The 19,908-nt window shown below is 38.3% G+C and overlaps 3 protein-coding genes and 1 long non-coding RNA gene across 4 annotated transcripts in view; 1 reads left to right on the forward strand and 3 right to left on the reverse strand.

Moving 5' to 3' along the window:
* LOC107662390 (uncharacterized) overlaps positions 1–9,178 on the forward strand; it is a 254,756-nt gene extending 245,578 nt beyond the window's left edge. Inside the window, exon 4 of the long non-coding RNA XR_001631210.1 lies at positions 8,967–9,178. This is a non-coding gene — a long non-coding RNA (uncharacterized LOC107662390). The remainder of the gene's footprint in view (positions 1–8,966) is intronic.
* hoxb5a (homeobox B5a) lies at positions 1,106–3,428 on the reverse strand. Its single transcript, XM_016452379.1, has 2 exons — positions 2,752–3,428; positions 1,106–2,116 (listed from the first exon to the last, which is right to left on the reverse strand). Exons 1-2 carry the CDS (start codon positions 3,329–3,331, stop codon positions 1,869–1,871), a joined length of 828 nt encoding a protein of 275 aa, XP_016307865.1. The 5' UTR covers positions 3,332–3,428; the 3' UTR covers positions 1,106–1,868.
* Positions 5,701–7,600, reverse strand: hoxb6a (homeobox B6a). Its single transcript, XM_016452383.1, has 2 exons — positions 7,132–7,600; positions 5,701–6,086 (listed from the first exon to the last, which is right to left on the reverse strand). The coding sequence occupies exons 1-2, from the start codon at positions 7,559–7,561 to the stop codon at positions 5,830–5,832; spliced, it is 687 nt and encodes a 228-aa protein (XP_016307869.1). The 5' UTR covers positions 7,562–7,600; the 3' UTR covers positions 5,701–5,829.
* Positions 9,179–15,248: 6,070 nt separating the features above from the next.
* On the reverse strand, positions 15,249–19,684 carry LOC107662388 (homeobox protein Hox-B7a). The gene is made up of 2 exons (XM_016452384.1): positions 18,985–19,684; positions 15,249–16,021 (listed from the first exon to the last, which is right to left on the reverse strand). The coding sequence occupies exons 1-2, from the start codon at positions 19,406–19,408 to the stop codon at positions 15,762–15,764; spliced, it is 684 nt and encodes a 227-aa protein (XP_016307870.1). The 5' UTR covers positions 19,409–19,684; the 3' UTR covers positions 15,249–15,761.
* Between the last annotated feature and the right edge of the window lie 224 nt (positions 19,685–19,908).

Raw genomic sequence — 19,908 nt, forward strand, 5'->3', positions numbered from 1 at the left:
TGTGTGTGCGTGTGTGTGTGTGTGTGTGTGTGTGTGTGTGTGTGTGTGTGAAAGAGAGAGAGATCCAGGGAGCTGGTTTTCACCTATTTCATAAAAATTATTCGCCATAATGTACAACTAACAACTATAAAAAAATTGTCAAGACCTTTCGAGAGAAAAAAAATAAACAGCACAACAGGAGAAAATATAAATAAAACTTAAATCCATTATTTTCACTCTTACACACACACACAGATAGGATATATATACACACCCATGCACACGCGTTTAATATACACGAATAAAATGGACCGAATAAAAAGTTTTTCACTATAGAGAAAAACTTTTTAACGAAGTTTTTCAAAATTGGATAACCAAAGTTCATATGCTAATTCATGTACTAGTGTACATGAAACCTTGTGATAACGCGTTAGCATATGACACAACTAATATCTAAGGACCTCTTCTTGCACTCACAGAAATAAAATGATTGACACTTCTACTTGAGACATACCCCTCCTTTCCTTTCCACATCTTCCTAGATCAAATAACCGGCCAATGCAGACTTAAATTGAACTTACTTTGACTCTGCACGGTCCACTATCCATATTTCCGCCTCCAAGTGAGTAGAACCGGAGAGACATTGCACCGACTAGACACTGGCACTGGCACCTTTATTTTTAAGAGTGTAATGTCTGTTTTCGCTTAATGGTAAGGGCATTTTAGCTTTTTGTTATTAGTGTCCAAGTTGAGTGTAAACTGTCAGTATACAGTTCAAGGATCTGCACTGTGGCGTAGCAAAACGTTTCTCAGTAATTTAAATGACTGTGCAGTATTTTGATTTTGAGAGAATATTATGAGTGTTTAATCGATAACTGTCAACCATTGACAAGAATTGGTTGTCTCGATTGTGTGTAAATTGAAGAACTGTCAAGAAAAGTATTAGATTTGAATATGAGGAACTTTATTTTTTACTCCAAGTTAAACTACAAACAAATACAAAAAGCTTTTTGGCAAAATGCTAACAGGCAGTTCGACATGACATTCGTTTGCCGTTCATTCTGCCTACTACAAATAGCCAACTGATCACAATAAAAATTTTCAATATGTACATCCTTTTTGGAACTTTTCCACTCGTTTTGCCGTTCATTCTGCCTACTACAAATAGCCAACTGATCACGATAAAAATGTTCAATATGTACATCCTTTTTGGAACATAAACATGATCCAGTAATATACAATTACATATTTGAAATACAACTATACACACGTATGAACGGGTACAAGAATGAAGACTATTTACACATTTCCTTTTTTTCTCTCTCTCTCAAAAATAATAGAAGAGTTTGAACACATGACAAATTTAATGTGATTATTTAGACAATGATTAAACAGAGGACCATGAAATTTACAGAGGCTTCTGCTTAATTTACTGCAGTCACCACTAAACTAGAGCTTCACTTCATACAAGGGCAGATGCGTTTCTAAGCTGTAAACTCAAAACGGTATACGCGTGAATAGGTAAATAAGTTATAACATTTAAGAGCTCACATGCTAACTCTCAAGAAAGCATTAACATCGCACTTGACACATAAACAATATTCATAACAAGAACATCAGGCGGTATATTGATAGCTTCTTTCCCTTTCAGTTTTATTTACTTGCCAAATTATAGTCACCATAGTATTAAAAGAACAACATATGAACACTAATTTTCGTTTCATTATAGCAGTACCACAGTAGAATTTTAAAATGCCTAAAACATCCATAACATGCCGAAAGGTGCCGCGATGTACAGTACTCTGTAAGTAATGTTTTGAGACTTATTTTTCATCTCGTTTTCCTCGTGATTTTCTTTTGCACACCACGTAGTAGGGCTTGGGATACAACTATGGCTGGAAAGCGCTACCTGCGGTAGCCAGACTCATGCTCTTCAGTTTATTGTCCTTTTTCCATTTCATCCGCCGGTTTTGGAACCATATCTTAATTTGACGCTCTGAGAGGCACAGAGCGTGGGCTATCTCTATCCTCCTCCTTCGGGTGAGGTATCTATTGAAATGGAACTCTTTTTCCAGCTCTAGCGTCTGATAGCGGGTATATGCAGTTCGGGCCCTTTTGCCGTCTGGTCCAGTCATATCTGAATAATGTGGACAAAACGCAAAGGGGAATAAAGATTAGCGAGAATTGACCTGCACATCATTTCAACAACAGTTTCCAACAACTTTTTTGCTATAGATACACATGAGTGACACGATTTACAACTGAATATGTACAGGGAAATCACCAAATGGTACACTGCAAGCGCCTCACTGTGGGCTCATGGCATTTGTTTTTGTTTCGTTTTACTTCTTAAAACCTCAATATTTTGTAGATGTAATACAGCACCAAACACTCGAAATGATTATTATATGTATTCAGTTTTTTCCGCCGCTTGTTTATCCATCCATCCCACTATTCTTGCCTTTTATCCCGTGTTCTTTCTCTCCGTTTTATTACCGGTTCTCCAACACTGAACTAATCACATTCCCACATACCATAAAGCTGAACTTTTCACAGAAACAACAACTTGTAAACCTTCCTGCCCTCTCTTCCACCCCGCTCCCATTCTCTCTTCTGCAGTTTGCGAGGCTCCACACTTGATAGATTTATGGCACTTTCACATAAATCTAAAATAAAGGCTGTTACTGGCGCCACACTTGAATTAAAATCAGAACTGAATACAATACGCATTCGCTAGCAAACAAATGGAACGTAAACATAATACGTGTGTACCATGGCTAATATGTAGTTTCCTCATCCAGGGAAATATTTGGGGAGCTTGGCCATCGGACGTCGCCGAGGTAGTGGAGGTTGCCGTGGTCTCTTGCTTCTGTTGTGTCCGGGGTGCAGAGTTGTTCGCTCTGTGCGACGCCTCCTCGGTCTCAGAAGAAGCGCTGGCCTCGTCGATTTCTGTGAAATGTGTGTTGTTGGTTAGATTATTACCCGCAGTGGTGGTGCTTTGGTCGGAAGGGGGCGAAGAGCCTTTGAGTCCAAGGCTTTCGCTGTTGGAGCAAGGCATCGGCTCCGGAGACGCGAGCGAGCAGCTTGACGGCTGCCGAAATCGCGTCTCCGGGTCTGGAGACTGGAAGACCCGGGAGTTGTCCCCAACCGCCCCAAAGTGGCCAGTGCTGGTTGAACGATTGACGCTTAGGTCCATTCCATTGTAGTTGTAGCCGTAAGAGCCTGAATGCATGGTGCCGGAGTCCCTGTACGAGGCGTTCATAGCGCTGCTGTTAGTTCCATAATTTAGTAACTGATAGTCAGGGCCATTTGGGTAGCGCCCTGAGAACGAGTTTACAAAGTAAGAGCTCATTTAGGTTGTTTTAGAGGGCTTGATTTGTAGATCTTGGTCGTTATAACGCTGTGCTTCACGATTTATGATGTATTAATGAATTATAGCAATGCACTGTACTTCGTTTTTGCTATGTATGCGGCCAAATATGGGGGTGGGGGTGCGTTTGAGAATCACGTGCTTTTGTTGACCAGTCGTAAATTCTCACTGATGACTTCAAGAGGTAATTCATGCTCTATGGTTACAAATGATGACGAGACGGGGAGTCGTTAGACTCGAGTCAACGTGTTCCTCCCTTTGCAGGGATTTGCTGCATGTAAGCGGACAGCGTCACCTACTGGGAATACAATTTATTGCACGCTGGAAATATATTTTCAGAGCTTAACGCTAGTTATATCTCTTTTAAATGGGAATAAAACTGATCTTCTTTGTAGTATGTTTGTGATATTAATAACGTTTAGTGTATTTATCGACCCTTAACGCATACAGGCATTGCCCAGAAACTATAGGCTAATGCGTAGGCCACTTGATATGCAGATATCAATATATAGTTAACTGTCACATCATTCCGGATAAAACAAAAAATAAAACAATTACACTTTAACATGTTAAGAATATATCATGATACAGTTCTTCAAATTATAACGGTTGTAATATTGCGAAACCCTACGGCTACTATAGTAGCCTACTCATTTAAAATTGTACCCTGTGTCAAGTTAGAATAATGATAATAAATTAAGCACTGATGATAACATTGACTGCATGAAATATATACACTATATTAATTCCAGTTTAAAGGGGAAATTCAAATAAATTATGTTTCGCTAATTTCCAACAAATTCCTTCGTTAGTCTTGTCGCAGATGTATTTTTTCAAACTCAAGAAGTGATGTGACTTTTTACTAGACGCATTCCAAAGATGAGCTCCTCACACAGCAAATTCTATGGAATGAATATAAGGAATGCGAGATCGTGATTTATGTTCCAATATGATATATGGTTTGTTGACAAAACGCCAATTGCTGGTTCATGTATGTGCATGATGTAAATCTGTACTAAACTTCCATTCACTTGTGATTACGTTAAAGACGGAAAAGCACTGTTGAAATACCTCAGATCAGCATTTACACTGACATTTTAGCAATATTTTTGATGCTCGGAAAAGTGCAGAATTTAACAAGTGACATAATATTCTAGGCTGCGAACAAGCATGAAGTCCATCCATTGTGCTCTGTGAACACACATTCATGCACTGATGCATGTATACTCTGCTTTTCGAATATAAATATAATTTAAGGTGACGTTGCGTGTAGAAAACTTATGCATTATTACTTTTTTCTATTATGTAAATTATGTCTGATATTGGGGTTAAATTTTTTAAAGAGGCAATTAGAAACCTCCGCCTGAACATTTTGGTTTATTGTCGCTTTAGCCCTCCAGGCTGTATAGTCTCTCAGGGTGAGTGACCAGCGCCGAAAGGTCAGCTTTCTCTTTTGGTTATCTATTAAAACCTGCTGAACCTTCTCACCTCTCACTTTGTAGGAAGTATTTTGGAACCAAGTGGGCAACGTTCGGCCTCTTAGTAGTACAAAAAGCGAAACCAAATCCCTAACGCAAACTTTTTTGGGCTTTGTCTAATGAAATCAGGAAAACACGTGACCAGTATTTGTACTAAAATATCATATGCACACTAATAAATGTATGTGTATATATATATATATATATATATATATATACATATTATACCGCAGGTACTGAAATTTCATACTAGTTACGCAGAAGAGTGCATGGTTATGGCGCTGCTCTACAGACTAAAGATGCGACAAAGGCTGTATTTCTCATTACATCACCTATGGGTCAACCGTGAATTTGTTTAAACTAGTTTTCTTGACAAAAATAAAAATAATACAGGGAATACATACAGGTGTTGTACCGCAAAAAGGATTCGTCATTTCATATGATCGGCCGTCATCATATAGGTACAGCATGCATGACAAGCGGAAAGATTTGTTTGTTTTATTGAATAACAAACAAAAAGTAAAGTAGCCTACGTGCTATATATATGGGCTATATATACTGATGTGAAGCTAGTGTTTTTCTAGAATTTCTAACTGCTTTTCACCCTTTTCACCCTGCTTTTCTCACTAAATTAACTCATATAGTGTCTAAACGTTTACCTTACAAAAATGAAAGATAGAAAAACGTTTTCCGTAGAATGTGAATTTATTTTAATTTTTACACAGCTTAAATATAAACACGAATATGACACAAATTTCAAATAGTTTCGTTCAACATGGACATTTCAGTTATAAGAGCAACTTTAAAGTCAGAGTAAGAGCGCACAAAACCACATGTTTTAAACGTCATGTACAAAAAAGGAAAAGAAATTACAAGTATGAGTTAACAGGAATGCTACAGATGCTAACATGATGGAAAGTCTTCATTTGTGTTATTACAGAGTGGTGTCTGGTGCCCTCTATGCAATAGTTTTCTTTTTGGGGGATTTTATCGTTTAAAATTTCATTCTGTCCTCTTCTCCTCCTCCTCTTCGCCACTGGTTTGTGAACAGTTGATCAATTTGTTCTCTTTTTTCCATTTCATTCGCCGGTTTTGGAACCAAATCTTTATCTGACGTTCTGTCAGGCACAGTGCGTGCGCAATCTCGATGCGGCGTCTTCGGGTCAGATACCTGTTAAAGTGGAACTCTTTCTCCAGTTCTAACGTCTGGTAGCGAGTGTACGTCTGACGACCCCTTCGGCCAGCATTACCGAAAGTCCCTGTCCATGAGATAAAAGAGAAAAGTCAAACATTAACACCGAGAGCGTGTTTATTACAATGATAAATGCGTCCGGAGAAAACAACTCGAGGGGTGACAATGACAAGAAACACTCAAGGCAGTGTGAAATTTATGCACCTATACAATACAGTCCACAATATCACACATTTATGCTATTTTGTATTTTTACCATATTTAAACATGTTTATTATGGCGATTTTTTGTTATTTTGTCCTCATTTAAACCCATGTGCAGACATATTGAGAGGTCAAAAACAGTTTTTTTGCGATGAGGGGAAAAATACAGAGGAAATGTGATTCTCCTTATTTTCGTGACAGATATAAACAAAAGATACCGGTCTATTTATATGCTTCATATCAATTTTTATATCTGAATATAGATGCAGTGCGTCCAGTTTGAGCACTTGTCAAACTTGTGTTTGTGACTGAAACGTGTACGTGTACACAGATGTCCATACTGCTGATATTTTTTTTATTTTTATACATGAAACCACTGTTAACGGACAGGGCTAAGCAGCGACTAAAATCAAGTTATTGAAAATGCACAGAGCATTCAGCTTCTATTGCATTTTCGAGTTTCTCTCTGTTTCTGCATAGTCTAATCATAGGCTATATTTCGTGCTTTTTATATTGCCATGTACTCACCATTGTTCGTATCCCAAGAAGGAACAAACAGTAACAGATGTGTCAAAACAACAATGGTCATTTTGCAATAATACGGTAATGCAACATCTCTTATGTTTAGAATTAGACAAGCTTCTCCCGTGATTTAAATGATATGAGCCTTGCGGTGAACATATTTCTAAATGTCCTCCCTCAAAAGCAAGTACAGTACATATGGGAGATTTCACAGAACTTTACAGGAGTGGCTTTGCTTTCAATATGACACTATGGTGGAGACGAGCGTATTTGCACTGTATGGGCTTCCGGCACTGTACAGTGAAGCTGTAAGTCCCGTATAGCACGCTCTAGCTCCGTCTTTATTAGCGATGAGAAAAATGAAGGGTGAAGACAACATGAACTCACCGTTACACGAGTTAATCCGTTGCATCCAAGGATAAACCGGCGCTGACGGCTTCTCTTCGTCGGCCTCAGGGTAGATGATTTTCCCCGTCGACCCCGTGCAATCTTGCTTGCGATGATCCTGACTGAGAACGAAGGAGTGTTCCTCTATGCTGGCGAGGGCGCAGGCAGGGTCCTTTTCCCTGTAGAAGCTTGCTGTCGCATAATCGCAGGGACCGGCGGCGGTTGCCCTGCCGTAGGCACCGTTCGCTTGCTGGTAAAAGGAGGATGGGTACGCCTTCTCTTGGACACTGGAACCTCCATAAGCAGCACCGGGATAGTGTCGTAAAGGGTCTGTGTATCCGGAGGAATATAACGGTATCTGTCCCAAGAACGACTCCTGTCCTCCGGGCAGAGTCACTGGGAAAGTTGAGTTTACAAAATAGGAACTCATTGGGAGGGTACGGCTCTTTTGCTTGGTTTATGATTTGTTGTGTTTTATAGTCCAAGTGGTTTAGCTATTAGTAGTTTACCATCTGACCAGCCACTGACCAATAGCGAGCGGACGTGCCTGCAAAATAGCACCCTTGAGGGGGGCTGTGATTGCACGCGCCGGGGGACCCCGGAGCAGAGAGCTAGATTTTTTTTTAATCCCTTCTCCCTTTCCGTACCTTCCAATGAGATTGCACAATACGAATCACATAGGAATTTTAAAACGCTAAATTGAATACATCGACACTTTGTGCCCCCACATACAGTCGTCTTTGGTCCTATCATACCATTGGAGAATAGAGTGTCAACATACAAGCCCTGGAGTAGCAGATTTTCCAAACACACATTATTCCTTACTACATTTGATCATATTTCATCCTTCCTTATTTATATTTCAGATTGGTAATTTACTAGGCCTTATCGCACAAGTAGGTCACAATAGATAAAATGACATATTGATGATAGCGGCTTCATCGCTTTTTTCATCACTGTAATTTCATAGTGATTTATAAATGGTAAACGACGTGTTAAAGAAAACCAAAGCCTATATATAAACAGTGCAAAGTAAATGAGCCTGAGCAAAACTATTCAACAAAATCCAATAGGTAACAGATATGTTGGTGTATATACAAAAACGGTATTTCAAATATTTAGTGATCATCTAAATTATTAAATATTAATTTTGACACATAATGACATTACAGATATGTACTATGTGTGTGTGTGTGTGTGTGTGTAAATCTATAGAGAGTGTTTTGTTCAATTTATTTTTTATGAGTAGGCTATAAAACAGACTCGGACTTTTTTGACAGCATTTCGCATAAGATGTTTCCTCCTTTGCTTTAATTAATGGTTTGAGAATGCCAGCAAATAATGCAACAGTGTTTTAGCTTTTGTGTTCGGTGTTGCGCTGCGCTGGTCGAGCGTGTGTGTTTTTCATTAACCAAAAGTACAGTTATGGTGGCCGGGTATCCTGTCGCTATACGACTAATAAACCATTTGCGGCACAACAAGTGGATATTTTTAAAGGTGGTGCAGTGGGGGTTGCGTGCATTTTACTTTCATTTCGGTTTCCTTTGACTAGGATGCTGCGTTTCCTTTCGCATTCCATAGTTTTCTGCTAACGGAAAGCATCTATTGTGTTTCCATTTGTGGAAATGAGCAAGGGGGAGAAGGGCCCGGTCAGCGTTTGTTAATTATTAATGAGTAATAACTACCATTACACGTTCTATCAATTCTTAACCAAGACCTCTTAGTTTGTGATAGCACAATATTTAAACGTAACTCAAAATACAAGTGTGATACGTCTTTCTCCAAAAATCTCATGTTTTATTATTAACTTCATTATTCTTTCTCTATCTTTACAGGTATTTTCTTCCTCGTCGAAGAACCACAGAATCCAGCGAGACAATTGGATTGCAATGGACTAATAGTCAACTTTTCTGAATACATCTGCGCAAGTTTTTATTTGGTGAAAAGGAGTCAAATTGAACAATTTTACACCCAGTTTGGATATGGAGTTATGTGTTTTGATATTAAGCTTTTTTTGTCAAGTATTCTATAACGTTCTGTAAATTTCCCCGAGTGTATAGCATGTAAAATGTGCATTAATTAACATTATTAATAGCTACACGTCTGTCTAACTTTTCTAGCCTGTTTATGTAATGCATATGAAAAACATTTATCGAGGGATTTTATTTTCATTGACTGATTTTTTTTTAAAATAATACATGAATTTAAAATGGTAAAAAACAGTTTCATATTAATAAAATATATAAAGAGCTCACAAGTTCACTGTTTTGAATGCTGGTGTCAGACATTTGTTATAATTACTAATTCTTGAAACTGAACAGTTAAAATGGCATGCAGGCTTTACACCAAATGCCGTGTCTCCTTCGTGTGCAATATATTTTAACATAAATTAAGGTTATTTTAGGCTTCCTTTAAATTTACGGTAAGACTGTGGTTGCCGCGTTTATATCATATATGCTGCCTCTACACGCTTTAATTTCATTTGAGTAGCCTATACATTATTTTCGCTCTTCGTATTTATGGTACGATAATCATTCTCACGGTTTCACTGTTTATCTTCTCCCCTAAATACCGGAAGGTCAGTGAGTAATATATTTTATTTATATGTGCTGTTTGTACATTTTAGGATACTATATACAGCAATCTGGTGAATCAAGTCTCATTTAAAAATGCGCATGCATTTTACTGTCAAAAAGTCAGGGGAGGGGGATCCGCAAACTCTTGTCTTAAAGTGTACCCCAACGTTAATTTATGAAAGCTCTTCTCCCACACGCTAAAGTCAGAGTAAAGTACAAGTACACGACGTTAAGACCTACAAGCGCGTCTAAATGATCAAATCCGAGAACTGCATGTTAGACAAAATACAAAATAAATGGAGGTGTCCATGTCTTTATAAATTAGTAAATCATTGAAAAGTCAGTTTTTTATGTATTTCTATATCCATATCAGATTTCACTAACATCTTGAACGTAATGGATAAAAGCCTTATTGATTTTCAGAAGCTCTGTCAGCCACTCATAACACGGGATTTCTGAGGATGGTTGTGGATGGTTATAAAGACTATACGGCTCTCTGTTTTCAACAAAAATAATGATGATTATATTTGTTAGGTCGATCAAAGAATAAAACGTTTTCATTTAACTTTAAGCTACTTTAAACAGGGCGTTTATATTTATGTTAACAATTATTTAAAATCCGCCCTGCAATTATCCATGTTTTGAAATAGCATAAATCATTGAAGTCAGTGCGGGAGCTATGCAAATAAAAGGAGAGCGCCTGTACTTTTTACATTATGGAAACTTGTGCCTTGTGACTGGAATTGCTTACAAATTATAGTACTTAAGGTGCAAAAAGGCAGAGCCGTCAAATATACACAAAAATCAAGAGACAAACCATATCACACATTCGCTCTTTACGACATTAAACAGGAGTCGTACAATCTCCAAGCAGTCCCTCCTCCCTCTCACTTTTCCCTCTCTTTCTCTCTCTCTTTCCGGTTACTATGCCCACTACTAGTCCAAATAAACACTTATTACTTGGAGTATGTACTTGCATAAGAGAGAACGCCAAAGATATGAAAAGGTCAGCATGACTTTAAAACTGGTCAAGGATGTAGGTTTTGGCTAGGGCACACACAGGTCGGTTCGCACCCAGGCCTCGACGCACTTCATTCCCTTTACAGTGAAATAACCTAGGAGTAGTCAAATCGTGATATTCTGGATGCATTACAAGAAGCAAGAGAGCAGAGTAGAAGGAATAAGCCCTTCAGGTCTCAGGTTTGTGTGTGTGTGTGTGTGTGTATTCCACAAATCTTCCCCAAACGCAGACACTTCAAAGAGCAGCAGGAACAGCTAGCAGAATTTACAGCCCCTACATTCTTTTACGTTTCACTGCCACCGGGCCGAGAACCCCTCCCTGTCTTTCCTGTTATCTGCGGCTGCAACGTGTGTGCTTTACTGCATACAACATTTAAGAGGTTTTATTCATATTTAAAAGCTAAAGCACACATCTGTTGGTGAGTGGTGAATGCTGATGTGACTTGATAAAAGAGGAAGAAAAGATACTGCGCGCACACAGTCGCACAAACACTCACACAGCAATAAAACGTGCTTTAGAAGAACACTAAAACACATTCTCACACTGCCATAAAACGTCACGCGCTGGCGTGCGCGCGCACACACACACACACACACACACACTCTCTCACACACACATACACAATACAGCAAACAACTGCGCACTGTAATAAATCCTCTCTCTCTTACACGCTCTCTCTCTCTCTCACACACACACACACACACACACACATACCCAGTGCAATAAACACACCCTCTAGTCCAAGTAGTCTGTGTTGGCGAAATGCAAGAATGGACACTAGATGGCGCCAGATAGCGGGGAAATGGCTCATGTGCGTTGAATTTGTGTCAGCATCTCTTAACAACAAGAAGCTGACCAGATTCATGCACCTAGGAAGATGAAATTAGAAAATACCGACCAGGTTAATGCACATATAAGTTTCTGGTAAAATACTGAATAATTAATTATTCACAGTCTATTGGATAGATATTATGTAAGACTGCCAGTCTCGTGTAAGATACAGAGATAAAAGTTCTCAATCATGTGATATATATTCCAAATATTTTATTCATTACATACAATTTACCTAAAAACAATCTGTGAGGCATAGGTAGATAGATAGATAGATAGATAGATAGATAGATAGATAGTGTAGACAGACAGACAGACAGACAGACAGACAGACAAACAGACAGACATTACTAATTTCCCACATTATCCTTGCTCCATACAGTCTAGACCGTGCAGTGTTATAGAAAATAAGCATGTGAACAAGTGGACAACAATTTTTTTAGGAACGTTACAAATTTGCTGGACGGCATGGAATAGATGAGAGAGAGAGAAAATAGCCTATGCCAAGCAAAGCCGCGAGGAATCATTACCTTCCTCTCTCACAGCAGCCGGTAGAATAACCTGGAAGATTTGTTCATCTGATCTGGAAGTGAAACACGTCTATGCAAAAACACAAGGAGACCTTTGGGTATTTGGGGTATTTTGAATATAACCCTAACGATTCAAGTGAGGCCTTCAATTATTGTTACATTTTTTGTTTATTTATTTTTATTTTATTTGTTTTTTATTATTAGTTTGTGATTTAGGGTGGTAAGCATTACATTTTATCGCATTTATAACTTTAAATGTGGCACGGAATAATATCTCCAGCATTTCACTAAATAATTGACCCAGGGATATAAGGCTAAAATCCGATTGTCAAGACAGCAGCTTCTTCAAACCTCGCCCTCTCGCCGCAGCCATGACTGCGCTCCATATCATAACACATACAGTAATGCAGTGGAAAACCCCGAAATCAGCACATCTGCATCTCTGTAAATGCACAGCATGCATTAGAACACCCCAACGCTGACGAGAAGAAAAGGCAAGGAAATTCACCAAAACGCTGCTCCACCCAAGATGGAAATGAATAATTGGATTTAGATAAGGTGTTAACTAATAAGTCGCGCATGTACAGCTTAGGAGTACGTCCATCTAGTGCGCATGATTAGGCTTGGTCGGGCTCTTACCTCAGAGAAACGATGCGGTTGCGAGACAATGACAGACTTACCTTTGTTGATAATTCGTCAGCCAACACTAGGACAGAGAGGCGCAAACCTCTCGCCGTAGCTCGCGCTCGGTAAGTCCTGTTGCTCTTCTTGGTCGCGCCATTAGAGCGAAGCAGTGAAAATGACAGCGGCACCACAGCTTCCATCCGTTTCACCCGCTTTAGTCAACGGGAGTCAGCCCCCCGTATGAAAAATTAGATGAGACCCTACTGCGTGTCCAGATCTCAATAAGACTCCATCGCAGTGGTTATCCCAATCACAGGCGGCTACATTAGCATAGCAGAGCGAGAGGAGGCTGTTCTCTCCTTGTTCATTCTGAGAACATCAGCCTGAACAATGCTCTCCGACTGTGTGCAATTTCAGTGTTGGTCAAAATATACTATAAAAATAGAGTAAGAACCTTTAAGGAGCACAGTGAAGCTACATTAAGCACTGCGGCCAAAAGAATGCTGCAATATAACCACTTGGGAAATCATAAAAAGTTCATGTTCACGGTTACTCGTCCACATGACCATCCTCGGCCAATCCCAGGACCCAGGCACTCATAAAGTTCTATCACAAAGTTGTAAATTTTCATAAAACAACAAGGAATTTATTGCATTTCTTCATGACTGTTTTAACAGCAGTAGCTCTGCCGTCGCCATCTTTTTCCCTATACAATCGCAAGGAAAATCTCGTATTTTCGTACTTGTTTCCACCCACTGATATAGGCTACTTAGACTAACTAAAAAGCGTATTAGACAAACGGGTATGATAAAGGCTGGAGCATGTGATATTTGTGTTTTTGAAGCCGAAATATAACATCAGTGCGGTTTGATTTTTTCATTCATAATTTAAGGCAATTTAGCACGAACGAGCCTTAATAACAAGTTAAGCCATCCAGAACAATGTCGCGAATCAAGGGAGATCAGAGATACTATATGTTATTGGTTCAAGGTGCTATAAACTGGTTAGCGACTAAGTCACTTTTTATTTGGATATAACGTCTACCTCAAGAGACTGTGTTTGCTCTTTATTTTAAAAATGCTGGAGCTGAGGATTAGCTACGTTAAAAGCAGATCCATAATATCGTACAGCAATATGAACATAACAAAAAATAAGAATTAGCCAATAAAAATAATAAAAATTTATATTCTTGATTTGGATTAATATTGGAAAAATACAAATTTCGATTCCAACAGAAAGCATATGAGTGAAAAATTTGTTATAATAATAAATTAAAAATTAAAAAAAACGGAACGAAAGATGTAGGACGAAAATACTGGTCACGTTATGACAGTATTGCAATGCTCAACCCTGACAGTTCAAGCGAGAAATACACTGCACTAAACAGATGCACGAAAAATTCGCAATGCGACAAAATGCACATTTAGAAAAAAACACAATAAAGCGAATAGCATTGAAGACTTTGAACAAAATAAGCACATTAATTAAAAATACGGGTCACTTATAATATTACAGTTTGTCTAAAAGGTATTGTCACCAAAAGCTTAACTGCTGCTACAAGGTCTGAAACGAGAAAAGACCGACCGTTTTCCCATTCTGCAGATTTTTTTGTCCCTTTTATGGCGTTTCCGGCTTTTTTATTGATGCACTAAACACATTAGTTTACAACCCCATAATATAAACGCCTTCTTTTGGTCTCACACGATACAGGACCTGTCACTTCTCTACAAGCACTCGGCTTGACCTAAGGGGGAAAAAACTAAGTCACAATACACGAAAACTGTTGTATTAATGTTGACAAAAAACGACAATGTCACTATAATATTATAGAATAAAACTAGCAGTGCTCTGGCGCTTGGTGCTTTGTGAAATAATTTCCATGCCACTGACCACTACTAAATCTACCACATTAAATAACTGTACATTTTTAGTTAATTTATAGATATTTAAAAATGTCAAATGTTTAAAATGTTTATTATTGTTGTTGATATTGTAATTGTATTCTTTTGTCCACAACAAAACAATTGTAATTCCCAAATAATATAAAAGTATTCATATTAGCTTTTTTTAGTATATTACTAACATTTTAGTAATATACTGTTAATTAAAAAAAAAAAAAAAAAAAAGACCTTGTTTCGAGGATGTTTTAAACTGATAGAGAATAGAAATTAACTAATATGGAATAACCGTAAAAGAAGACATCCAGGCGAGGTTGCTTGCGTTTTTATTACTTTTCTATTTATTATAATCATTATTATTATTATTATTATTATTATCATTATTATCATTATTATTATTGTTGTTGTTATATAAAACAATAAGCAGAGGCGGATTTTCGAGTGCTTTTTAGGGCAACATTTTATAAAGGCATGGGTCTTTAAAAAATATTAAAATACATGCTCGTGGTATTATCACATTCAGGGATATTGCTCAACATTTTTGTGATTTTAATTCAATTCGAAACGAAAAACAAGCAAAGAACACAGAAAAGAAAATTCCCCGAGAGGCAAAAATTCAAACATCTTGTAGTCAGCTGTACATTTCGTTTATTTTAACACTTGCGCAAAATATAACAGGGAAAAATGCTTAAGCAGACAGATATTTACACACATATACAGAATAGGGATATATCAAAATATGAAATCATTAAAAATAGCTTGCTCCCTTCTGTGTTTGACCCCACAGTGACTAGGTCGAACGTAATAGGTCACAAATATGTGAGTCACAAATATATGAAATATATGATCCAGTATTATTAACACTATTATTAATCATATGTATAATTTAGGCTACATATACAGTATGAGTATTGAACGTATACAACTATATTAAAATGCGTTTTAAAATTACTTTTATTACTGTCTTTACTATAGTATAGTCTAACACATTAACACCTTTAACACAAGTTACATAGGTAGACGACAGTGACATTTTACCTACAGTATTATAAGTAGCATGTCTTTTTTCCAACTCAGTGTATCCCGCAATAAAACAGGTTGAATCGATAGTATAGTCTAAAGTCTATTTTTATGTTTTCCACTTGCGTGGCTACTCATCATCTTCCTCTTCCTCGTCGCCCCCGATTTGGTCAGCAGCAGGAGAGCAGTGGCCCATTGATTTGTTCTCTTTCTTCCATTTCATCCTTCTATTTTGAAACCAGATTTTTATCTGGCGTTCGGTCAAGCACAGGGCGTGTGCAATCTCAATACGCCGCCGTCGTGAAAGGTAACGGTTGAAGTGAAACTCTTTCTCCAACTCTAATGTTTGAAAGCGGGAATATGTCTGACGACCTCTTTTCCGGTCCGCACCTGTGGAAATGCGAAAGGAGGATGAGAAAGCAACAAACATGAATATATGTATACCAACAACATTAGTAAAGAATAATATGAAGTGTTCAAATCTTTATCGGTAGTTAAAAAAAAAAAAACAGTTAAAACAGTTCAGCCAGGGTGAATCCGCATTGGTGTGATGAAAACGAATGACTTATAATTCAATTAAAAATCATTTAAATATGATATAGCTAGTGATCGAAAAAACATTCAGATTTAAGGTAAAAACTTTACACTTCAATGAGTGAATGTAAAAAAGAGATTCGACTTATTTTAGTATTTTCAGCAATATTGCACACTGGGGGAAAAAAAGAGTCATCAAAACTCATGCTGCTGCTTGTAGGTGTATTATTGTCGTACCATAAACAAAGCGGCCAGTGATTATACAAACACATTTTCACAAATTGAGATTTGTGACTATAAATATTTAGAAGCGACTTTTTAGCTTTTTACAGAGGCGAAAAACCATCACATAACAAACAGTTATTAAATCCTGAAACTTAAAAAAAAAAAAAAAAAAGCGGCCATCAAACTCAAACGTTTTAAATACTTCTAAATTATTTTTTGTATTTTTATTGCTTACATTTAGGTCACAAACTATAGTAAAAATAAAGCAAAACGAAACACACATATGTAATTTAAGCATGCGTTTGACCTCTATTTAAGCATTACGTTTTAACTCTATATTAATGTTAAGACACACAACAGTAGCTAATCAAAGGTAAAATGTATCTTAAATATAAAAGTGCACTGTAATTCAAAAGCAAAATGAAAGTACACAAATACCCCTTCTGAAAGAAAATTCACTGGCTTGCACACTCCCGTGACTCAAATGGAGCCCCAGCGTTCAGACTTCCTTCTAAACATGACCAAAGTCAACAACATGATCTAGTTCCCTTACGCATAAGCGCTGAAGTGTTCGTCTATCCATCTAGATAAAGAAGCCATCTACTTAAAGTATCCATCTTTTATGCACGTTTAAAGAGAAGAAATCTATCTAGACTTTCTCAACCTTGCCCATGCACGGTCAGTGACTTTCTGCTGTCCCTGCGTTTCCGTTTTCAGCAGACTGTGGACAAATGGGGATTGCTTTGAGTTCGTGTGCTTTTTGAACTTTTTTTATTGCACTCTTCAGTCGTTTGTATCTTACTTCCGTCTTGTCGGCAACACCGTGTCACTTCTTGTTGATACTAGTCGCACAAACTGTGCAAAAGCATAAAGAATTTGAGTGAAAAGCAGAAGCGATGAGAGAAATCGAGAGAATGAAATACAAGTTTAGTACTGAAATCCATAAAAATGATACAGCTGTTTCGTTCTTTAAGAGGTATAAATTAAGTGCATAAATTATGTGTTCTCGCAGAACGAATGCTTTTACACGAGTTAAAACAAGGAAGAGCATTGTACTCGGTCACTGTGCAGGGTCTCTGACGTACACAGGCTCCTGAATTATAGACATGGAAATAGAATTTCATCTGGTCAGTGTGTGAATGTGTCTGTCTGTGAATAGTGAAAGAGAAATAAAGCGAGGGACAGAGACCATCTATGTGAAATATCAAAGCACGAAATCAACTGAAAAGCAGCTGGCCCTATAGCCTAATAAAGACACAAAACCCAGTGGTTGGAGGTACAAGGCCCAGCATATGCGTCTGATGTGTAAAAATGTATGTGATTATATGTGTTTAGCCCATACTTGTGAAGGTTTGTTGAAAGGCCCGACTTCCTTCTATGTATCTGTCTACACCACTTTTGGCGTATCATAAGACCAAATATGTGGCCTTTACAGCAGACATGGCAGGACATCAGTGGACTAATCTGATCTTTCTTAAAATAATAAAATAAATAAATAAAATTATTACAATACAGTTTCCCTATTTGAAAGAAGCTTAATCGTGTTTGCAAACGAAATTCGGTCGATTGTCTGTGGATATTATTCAAATGAAAATGATTTAAAATGTCGTATCTCTCTGTACAACGACAGTAAGATAGGCTAACTATGACCCATGCATTATTTTTAAATGACATTGGCATTTCACACAAAACTACGATGCAGAACGAAAATTTATACACCAAAGGCGCGTAAAGACTATCTGCCAGTAAATGTAAACAACTTTGCTAATGAGGTATCTGTTTCAAAACTATTTATGTTGTTGTATTTTTACACTGGGAGCTAACAAGAGAAGAAGCGCCCCAGGTTGACAGTTGACTGATAGGAACGTCGGTGCTCGTGGGGAGTGTTCTTGAGAGGCCGCAGAAAATCATTAAAAGAGAACTTGTCGACCTCCTTTTCGAATACGTCAGCCGGGACGTGTGGTGGCTATGTGAGAAAAGTGCTATTCCTACGAAAATTTGACGATTTGTTAAAAACCACTGTTGAGCGAATAATTAGTTGCGGAACTGGCTCGTACGTCTTGAGTCCTATGTTTTGTGAAATTTCCAACACACGCAGGCACATACATGCACAGCATATACATATATAAAACACAAACATGTCCACACACAGACACAGTTACATTTCTGACAGTAATTTAAAACAAATGTCGGCGCAGCTGTAACATACCCCAGAAATACAAGGCCCCGCCCTCTATATCGAAAACATGAGGATTTTTAACGCCAGTGATTGCCAACATACTAACTTAAAGATGGATTCATGTGTACACGCAGCAATGCAATCATGACACACAACCTCAGCAGAATCTTGGGTATTTGCTAAAGCTAAACATAATTCATCCAAACCTCTCATATGCCGTCCCTCCCTTTTCCACAAACACAAACTACTACGTACTAGCGTGTCTTGAATTATGGCGACTAATTAGTCATAAAAAAGATCTGAGGAAAATAACACTTTTTGAAATGACTCGGTCGCTCCCCTTAACCTGTCTCCCTCCCCCTCCGACATACAGACGCACATCCTTGTCCTTAAGAAACATTCAGTTTTCACAGACCTGTGCTCCTCATCCACGGATAGATTCGGAGGTTGTTTTCATTGTTTTGATGGTAGCCCCTCTGCTCCTCTTTACCACTGCTTTGCACTTTACAGAGATCGCCAGCGCTCACCATGGGTAGACTCGGATGGTCAAACAGAGAGCTGTGCATGTTCAACGAAACAGCTCCCAGCTCATACGCAGTGGGGTACATGCCTTGAGTCTGGCTGGAAAGGCTAGCACCGTTAGTGTACATGCTCGACAGGGAGACAGAAGATGTAGAGGAGACCGGTGCACCGGTAGACGCCGAGCCGTAGCCGCTGGCCCGCTGCGAGCTGCAAGAAAAGGCGCAAGAAGTTTGCTCGGGAAACACGCCTGTAGAGAAGGCTGAACTCGCCACTTGGTATTTGGAAAACAACGCGTTTGCATAATACAATGAACTCATAATTTGATAAGTGATTTATATGCCAAGAAGTTTTAGTGTCGGTTTTACGAGGTCCAATGATATATTACAGAATTACAGTCTAGATTTACACCAAAAATCACCCCTTTTTCCTCTGGGGCCACGTGATGGGTAGCACGTGATGAAATATCATCCAATGGGTGTGCGTCTTCCCAGAGCCCCGTCTAATGTGGAGAAAGGCTTCGCAGCTGACCATCCCCATACATTTGTTAAATTATTCACTTGCAACCAACGGTATCTACAGTCAACGCAAACGCACAGGAGAACACACAAATTGAGAAGGTTTCTGTAATCACCTAAATCCGTGCCAAGCAATAAACAATTGTGGGTTGTACAAGCTTATAAATGAGTTCAGGTTGTCGAGATTTAGGAACGTGCCTCCTGTTTGAGAGGCCACCACACAAATAACAAGAAACCTATTTATTTCTGTATTGATTTTCAACACTATTTTCTCTTGTCACCGCTCCTGCGCATACCCCAAT

This window comes from Sinocyclocheilus anshuiensis, unplaced genomic scaffold (assembly GCF_001515605.1).
Source record: "Sinocyclocheilus anshuiensis isolate Anshui unplaced genomic scaffold, SAMN03320099.WGS_v1.1 scaffold11, whole genome shotgun sequence".
In the NCBI taxonomy this organism is placed as follows: domain Eukaryota; kingdom Metazoa; phylum Chordata; class Actinopteri; order Cypriniformes; family Cyprinidae; genus Sinocyclocheilus; species Sinocyclocheilus anshuiensis.

Bases quoted from the DNA above. Each gene is read 5' to 3' on its own strand.
- hoxb5a (XM_016452379.1), bottom strand. From the start codon at position 3,331: ATGAGCTCTTACTTTGTAAACTCGTTCTCAGGGCGCTACCCAAATGGC. The intron at 2,117-2,751 runs GTACACACGTAT...CACATTATTCAG, and splicing joins GAAACTACATATTAGCCATG to ATATGACTGGACCAGACGGC.
- hoxb6a (XM_016452383.1), bottom strand. From the start codon at position 7,561: ATGAGTTCCTATTTTGTAAACTCAACTTTCCCAGTGACTCTGCCCGGA. The intron at 6,087-7,131 runs GTGAGTTCATGT...TCTCATGGACAG, and splicing joins ACGGATTAACTCGTGTAACG to GGACTTTCGGTAATGCTGGC.
- LOC107662388 (XM_016452384.1), bottom strand. From the start codon at position 19,408: ATGAGTTCATTGTATTATGCAAACGCGTTGTTTTCCAAATACCAAGTG. The intron at 16,022-18,984 runs GTCTGTGAAAAC...GCATTTCCACAG, and splicing joins TCCGTGGATGAGGAGCACAG to GTGCGGACCGGAAAAGAGGT.